At 38.8% G+C, this 8,357-nt stretch overlaps 1 protein-coding gene across 1 annotated transcript; it reads left to right on the forward strand.

The window, feature by feature from the left end:
- The first annotated feature begins 2,252 nt into the window (after positions 1-2,252).
- On the forward strand, positions 2,253-7,109 carry LOC103710503 (40S ribosomal protein S12-like). Its single transcript, XM_008796235.3, has 5 exons — positions 2,253-2,479; positions 2,569-2,624; positions 5,207-5,489; positions 6,562-6,627; positions 6,726-7,109. The coding sequence occupies exons 2-5, from the start codon at positions 2,620-2,622 to the stop codon at positions 6,783-6,785; spliced, it is 414 nt and encodes a 137-aa protein (XP_008794457.1). The 5' UTR covers positions 2,253-2,479; positions 2,569-2,619; the 3' UTR covers positions 6,786-7,109.
- The last annotated feature ends 1,248 nt before the right edge of the window (positions 7,110-8,357 follow it).

Consider the following 8,357-nt stretch of genomic DNA (forward strand, 5'->3'; position numbering starts at 1 on the left):
TTGTTGTAAATCCAGGTTACATCCCCTATTGTAATATTCAGTGTTCATGACTAGGGGATGACAGCATCCATAAATTAGATACTAGTCAATAAATTTTTTGACAATTAGGAGAAAATATGCATAACCCAAAGCAGAATTCAATATTATCATATTCGAACCGGACTAATTATTTGACCATACCCAGCTAATCGTGCATCTTTATTTCATTACTTAATGCTGTGTCTTTCGGAGATGGTTCCAAAGGAGCTGGGACTGATGGTGGAAGTTTGACTGTTGGGTGCAAACAAGAGATGGGAAGGGTGAGGAGTTTAGATGAGAAAGATCTTCTTCTTCGTCTTTAAACTCTAATCAACTAAACATGTATTACAAATCAGATGGAAGTTTTGGAATGATGCTCCAAGAAAGCCAATGTTGAGGAGGAACGAGGCACGCACACAAAAACCCTAGGGCATGTTTGGTTGGGTGAGTTAGGCTTTAGAATGGAAATGAGAATAAGTAACTTTTATTCTAGCTGTTTGGTTGGAGGAAGTGACATTCCTATTTCGATTCTAGAGGAAAATGAGAATGCTCCAATCCCCCAAAACTCGATTCTGACTCTCCTATAGTATTCAAATCCCATTTAGATTCCAATTTTGATTCCAGTCATGAATATGAATATTTTGATTTCCATTCCAATCCCCTATTGTTATTTCCTTTCCTTTATATTAAGATATGAAATAAACTATATCAGTTAACATTTGTGGAGGTCGGTGTTAGGATGCCCACGTGTTGGACCTTAAAAAACACTCCTCTCCCATGCACTATATAGGGAGGAGGCAGTCCTTAGTTTGGATGGTGCGTGGATCTGGAGGCTTGGGGTTCATCCTCGAGTTAGCCTTTTATTTTAAAAGGTGGCCTGAGGCCATCTTCCCACCAGAGAGGTGCTAGCACGCCGGGGAAGGGACATTTTCTCGGCTTACCCGTGCTGTGATGGGGAGATGGAGTCTGTTGATCATATCCTTTTCCAGTGCCAGAGGGCAGTGAGGGTATGGAGGCTGTCTAATTTGCTTCCGGCGATGTTCCAGTCATGGATGCCTATCTCGACCTTCCTTGAGTTTCTGCAAGGCAGCACCACTAAGGCGTCCAACGCCCAAGGTATTAGAGCCGCCTATGTTGCCTACCAGGTTTGGGTGACCAAGGATGCTTACATCTTTGAGGGTTCCAGGCAGTCGACGAGGTTCATTCTAGAAAGGGCCTTGATATAGGCTACTGAGGCTACGTACCCTTCTATTGCTGGAGAGACTATGACAACTGAGGACACCTAGGGCTTCCATTCTGCTTCTGCAGCAACCCGGATGGTGTTTATTATCTGGGAGCTCCCACCCTCGAGTTTTCTCAAGATCACTTCAATGATAGGGTGATGGATGGCAGGTGAAAGGGGGAGCCGGTTTTATCATCGAAGACCCGGATTCGAGTTTGGTGGCAGTTGGTAGAACTCTAATCTTTGATACATTTGTATCTAAGGCAGAGCAAAGGGCGGCTTGAGCTGGCATCACTTATGCGAGGTGGGTTTTGGAAGCATATTGCATTGCTGTCGAAGGTAACTCGACCATGGTTGTTGGGTGGATTCAGGGCATAAGAGGAAGGTTATCGCCCACACGCTTCTAGATATATGAGGATCTGTGCGGGTTATATGAGGACCTGTGTGGGCTTATATTTAGTCCTACATTAGTTATTCGCTAGATAGATCTTGAGTACTCATGTGATCAAGGAATCCAAATAATATCTTTCGGCTAGCCATTATGGGTAAAGTCTTGGATTGTTACAAATGATATCAAAACGGACTCGGTCCATAACCTATGTGAACTAAGAGACATTGCAGCATGAAGCTCCAACACGGATCTATTAGGGCCGATCACAGAACAATCATGGCGTTTGTAATTAGATTTGAATAGATTTGAACTTTTAACTTGACAAGGACGTCAAGGCTTAAACAAAGGAAATATATGAGAACCTGTGCGGGCTATATGAGGACCCGTGTGGTTATGTGTTTAGTTATTGGTTATTCGCTAGATAAATTTTGAATAGAATGTACGATAAGTTTAATACTTGAGCGAAATTTTGCCGAGGCACCTCGTCCTCCCTTTGCTTAGGATATCGTATTGGAAATTACTTCTTAACCCCGGAAGCTTCGGTCTTATTTCACTTATACCTCTCCATTTTTAAATTTTTAACTCGGCCCATGTTACATTCCATTGCAATGTGATCCTTTTGTCCATCATCAACGGCCAATCGTCCATCTGACGCCTATACAGCGACATCTCGTCTATCCATCAACCATCGTACATATACGGTTTACAATAAATGAACGACGCAGGATTACTCCAAAAAAAACACTCATTTGACGCACGGTGAACTTGTGTCTGCCATATAAATCCGTCCCTTCGCCGCCTTTTTTTCCTTTCGTCTGAAACCCTAAACGCTAGCCCTAGTCTCCGAGGTGCGCCGCTCTGCCTCCCTATCTTCTTCTCCTCTTATTTTCTCGGTCCAATCTCTTCTAAAAGCTACGCTTTTTTCTCATCTTTGCAGCGTTGGTGGAGGGTGTTTCAGATCCCTTTCGGTTCGATCACAAAAAATTCAATGGCGTAAGTTTTCGGATCCTCACTGATGTTCTTTCCTACGATTTATCATTTTTCGCAGAATTTTTTATTAAGATTTGATGTTTGCCACGTAGAAATGCTTGCTATGCTAAAATGCGAGACGGCTCTGCTCGGTTGTCAATATTAGTGATAGTTTTTCTTCGTTTTTTTTGTTGCATTATTCTCTCGTGGTGGGAATGTATCGTTGTTTCTTTGTTTATTTATCTATTATTAAGTTCAGATCTCATATATCTCATCGTGATTAAACTAAGATAAATCTTAGGTTAAAGAATTAAGGTTTAAAATTTCATCTTTGTAAGCTGGTTTCGGAAAAGATCCTGTCCAAGGTTGTGAAATTAGTTCAAGACGATATTTTTGATACTTCAATCTTACGTATTCCTTTTCTTCCCATGCGGTGGCGGTAATTTATTTCTTTGTATGCTGTTACTTTACTGTGGTGCCTCTCACGACGATATAGTCTTTCAGACTAGTTGATGTGGTTTGTGGACTGTTTATTGTTATAAAATAGATGCAAGCTTTAAGAATAAAAAGTTTGCACGAGACTTTTTTGAATTGCTGGTCTTATGTCACTTTTTAGTTTGTCGGTTTGTATAGTCTAGTGATCCGAGCCGTCTGAATCGATCAATTGACTATTCATGATCTTTGTAGATCATAATGAACTTAAATTTTCCCTTTTTCCAATAGAAATAGAGTTGGTATTTTGAGGTTGACTGCATCTAGGCACAGGTGAGCACCTGATTGTGTTGCTGTTGATTGCATAAAATAATTTATTAGGAAAATAAACATTTGCTGATAACGTGCTCGGAGGACGGGGATTGGCTTTTGTTAATGTACTGCAGAATACATTATTTTCAACTTTTGGAGGAGTGGAGCAAGAAAAAGTTAAATCGCAAAATATATAACAAATACTAAATTAGTGGGTTTTTTCCTAAAAAAAGAGAAGCAAAATATGTCCTTGAGGGTGAGCCTTGGTGCAGTGGTAAGGCTGCTACATTGTAACTCAGGTGTCATGGGTTCGAGATGTGGCAACAATCTTTTTGTGCATGGAGGTGAGTCTGTAAGGCTACATACATTTGATCCTCCCAAACTTTGTAATAGTGGGAGCTTTGTGCACTGTGCCGCCCTAATTTTCCATGAAGCCTTTCCGTCTTAGTTGTGTACATTGCATTGGGTTTCTGGGTTCATCATTTAAGTTTGCTTGTCTCTAAAGCGTAGTAACTAAAACTGTTATTATTTTGTCTGAATTAGATTTATGGATGTTGCATTTGCTGCGTGACTTCTTGCCAAGTTGCCATGAAATCTGTCAGATTTCACAATGCCATTTTACTCTTTTTTGTGTACTTATCAAATTCAGGCACTCTGCTGTATCATGAAGGGGGTTTTTTAGCTCATTGAAACATTTCATGGCATTTTGTTTCACTAGTTATTCGGTTACTTTTTGGGTATTTTGAATATTATGTTACTTTTTTCCTTGTTCAAACTCCTGATCATTGTTGTTATCTGTGCTCCCTTTTTACTTTCGGCTATTTTAACTGGAATACCTGTTGCGGATTCAATGCAACCTGTCATCTAAAATTCATTATTAACTTGACTGAAAGGGGTTTGATCTAAATTAAATTAAAATATGATTATATGGATGTAATTTTAGTTGAGAGTTCTTTGGAAACAAAATTTCTTTTTTTTTCTTATTTTATTTCTGATAAATTCCTGAAGTGGTTATCTATTACCTTTGTTTGATTAGTCTGATGAACAGGGTTTGTAGATATCAATCTTCTCCATGAGAGTTAGTGCTAGGCCAATGAAGCAGTGATGTAGTACTGGTGTTGGAATATGGTGTGATCACCACTTGCCTTTTGGACTTGGAGGATATTTTGTATAACAACTATAAGGCTGTTATGTTGTATGTATCAGAAGGTAAGCATAGGAAAGATAAAAAGAAGTGATGCACGAAATAAATGAGTAGTATTAGAACTTACAACTGAGTGCATGATAGAAGTGAAGAGTTGTTCAAGTAAAGCACAGAGTGAGGAAATAGGTTTCCAAAGCTTATGCACTGGGAAATTATAGTCCTTGATAGTTTGAATTGACTGGAACAGTTGAGATGGGAACAGGATGCCTTGCAGTATCTGAATTGAAGTTAAAAATGAAAGTTATAGGCCATTCAAAGCCACATCCATGTAATCAGAGAATAAAATGCACAAGCTCAAGTGAAATTTGTGGATGATACTTCTTTGTCTGGTACAATATTTTGTCTATCACTGTTGGCTAGAACTGTAATGTCTTTAAGTCTGGGCTGATGCAAATGAATCATTTTGTGTTAGAAATGACTAAATTGCAAATTTTGATTAAATCATAGAAATTGAAGATTTAATGTCTATAGTTTCTTCTACAGTCGAGTAAACAACCTTTGCATGCCCAATGTCCACCATGAAATCACGTTTAGTTCTATAACTTGGTATTCAATTGTTTATAGCACTTCATTGTTAGTGCAGTTTTCTGATAATGACCTTCAATATTCATATATCAGCAATGAGCTTGTCCCTATTTTGTTTTTGCTCTTTTGGCAGAGAAGACATTGCAGTCGAAACAGCAGTTCCAGCTCTTGGGGAGCCCATGGACTTGATGACAGCCCTGCAACTCGTGATGAAGAAATCATTGGCCCATGATGGGCTTGTTCGTGGACTTCATGAAGCTGCCAAGGCCGTCGAGAAGCATGCAGCACAACTTTGTGTGCTGGCTGATGATTGCGACCAGCCTGACTATGTCAAGCTTGTTAAAGCACTTTGTGCTGAACATAATGTGCACTTGGTTACAGTTCCAGCTGCTAAAACTCTTGGCGAGTGGGCAGGGGTTAGTCACATTCTTTCATTTGCTGTCCTAACGTATATTTCTCACATGTATATGACCAGTAGAAGTTGATTGAGAAAAGCCAACATTTGGGCACCTAAACAGTGTGTTAGGCTTGTTGGTCCCCTCAGCCTGCAGTCTAATAAGGGCCAGCCCAAGTCCTGGTAGTTTGCAGAAAGAAAAAGATTCATGGAGGTATTATTTTTACCTCGCACAGCATTTGGGCTTGGGGTGTTGAGTTGATATGGGCCATGACTAAACAGGTTGCCCAGTCTCCAAATCTAGTAGGAAATCCAGCCCAATCTTTCTGAATTATCCAAACAGGCTCTGATAATTTTGTAAAAACCTAACACTTCTGTCCAATAATTGCTTCAGCAAATACGAATCACCTTAAAAAGTCTGTGGTCTTTGAAGCCTAATTGCACATCAGTTACCAAGACAGGGCTTTGTTGGGGAATAGAGCAACCATAGGCTTGGAGTATGCTTTTATGAAAACAGATATGAGCAGGGAATGATTATTCTCCTCACCTGTTTTTGCCAAGAAAAGCTGTCAGAAGTTGTTCCTTGCATGTACATTCATTTATGCTTGCCTCCTTTTTTTCTTTTTTTTTTTTACCCACAGTGGGGGGACGGGGGGCGCGAGAGGGAGGCGGGTGATATTCAGCTGAAGGGTGCATGATGTTCTGATGTTGACAGGATCTTGCCTTATGAAATAGTTGTGACAAGCAAAAAATTGCACTTTGGTGTTATTATTCTCTTCAAGACCATATGTTCAATCTTAATTTTCTAAACCATTATTTATGCATGTAGTAAAATTTGCTTCATATATTCTGTGCTAGAATTCTGGTATTAATGCTACCTTTTTGATTTGTATCTATTTAAAAAACATTGTGGCTGGCCAAAATTGAGGACAAAGTGACAAATGTGCTGCCTGACTACCATATTGCCTCAGACATCTAGGCTGGCTGAGGCGATGGATTCCAAATTTTGACCTCCAAATTTTATGTTTACTGTATGCAATACTATAGCTGAAAACTCAGTCCGCCTGTGTTAATAATTTTTTGTGTTAGTGCAGCTTTGCAAAATTGATTCAGAGGGGAAGGCAAGGAAAGTGGTAGGTTGCTCATGTGTGGTTATCAAGGTACAGGAATCAAGCATCTTCTGTTTTTTCTATCCAACAGTGCAAACAATTTTTTAATTGTTTTATTTGAGTGAACTACATTTTTTATATTTTTACAGGATTATGGAGAAGAATCAGAGGGCCTTCATATAGTTCAGGAGTATGTGAAATCCCACTGAAAATTGACTTAATATTTTCAGAAGGATGAGCAGTAACGATTTAAGATGTCATAGACTTCCGGTTTACTTTTGGGCCAGTATATGTGGAGTTGTGCAGCTCATTAGATTATGAACTTCTGTTTCGGAAAATTCTCAGTTTTATCAGATTTTTTGCTTGGTAATCTTGTACCTTAAATTTTTGCACAATGTGTTTGGCAGCAACTCATGGGGAATGTGAAGATTTAGTTTAAAATTGTTAGTTGCATTGGTCATCCTAATATTTAATGGTTATTTGTGTAATCTGACCCAACATGGTTCTCCAATGGGCACGCTACCCTCATCAAATATCATGTTTTTTGAGTCATTGCATATTTCATCATTCCTCATCACAACTGAAGCTTATCTTTTTTAGAGCCTTGTAGTGGATGGCTTGCCTAAGTTCTATCTTTTTAGTCTCCAAAAGAATAAGAAGTTACCGTAGTACTGGATGGTCATTTGCGTATCCCTGCTGTTCGGTGGAGTGTAATCCCATGGCAGAAGAGCCTAATGACGATCTAATCGCATTTTCAGCCCATCCCTAGTTCAGTTCATGATGGGTCGGGCCCCTTTTCAGCACAAAGCTTAAATGCCTGTATATCTAGTTGTATCGGATTTTTTGGAAGAGAATTGATTGCCTGCCTTTCATTCATTGATTCAATTAAAAAGCATGGCTCTTTTTAGTTGTGGAACTCCCTGAGCTCAGTTCTTTAGCTTGCAACTACATGACTAGTTGAGGAGCCCTTTGTTTTCCAGTGCTCTGACTAACCTGTTTCCCAGCTATAGATAAGCAATAATACTGGCTACAAAACTAGTGAACGAAATTAAAATATAAAAATAAAAACTGTGGAGACTGAATCCGAGGTCGACCCAGCTGTGTACTGTGAAGAGACTTTGATGGTAAACTGACTCCTTATCTTCGATCTAAATTGTGTGCTTAACCTTCTTGGCCTGTGAAAACTTGCATCTAGTTAACAGCCTTATTCTGAACAAAAAGAATTAAAAAACTAGATATATTTTAGTCTTAACTTTTCTTGAGAACCATCAGTTTAAATTTCGTTACAGTCTGACCATCCGTCCATAAATAGCCAAAATGCCCCAGTTTAATTCATCATGTGTTTTTTTTTTTCAAAAAAAGGTCCAACTTGCAGGCTGAGGGATCCCCATTTTGCTGAGGATATTCTATAAATATTAGTAAATTTTAAGACTCGTCTGATGATTACATAAATTTTTTATTGAAAATCCGTTAATAAAAGTAGATTAAAAAAATTAAATTGTAACAAATATTAAAAATTAATAGATCCGATTCGAAAATTTTATAATGCATTAGGCAATTTATATAAAATGGGCAAAATTGAGATGTCAGAAAGTAATTTTTCTGAAAAAAAGTTTAACAGCATTAATAGCAACAGACCTGGAATAAGCTTTATGTTTAGAGATCACTTAATGGTGTCATATAAAATTAAGGCGAGTCCTATTACTGGAAGCCTAGTGGTTTCCTTTCCGTTGATTGGTGCCCATAGAAGTTCCAAAAGCCAGCTGCTGAGCAATAGCAAC

This window comes from Phoenix dactylifera, chromosome 11 (assembly GCF_009389715.1).
Source record: "Phoenix dactylifera cultivar Barhee BC4 chromosome 11, palm_55x_up_171113_PBpolish2nd_filt_p, whole genome shotgun sequence".
Classification (NCBI taxonomy): Eukaryota; Viridiplantae; Streptophyta; class Magnoliopsida; order Arecales; family Arecaceae; genus Phoenix; species Phoenix dactylifera.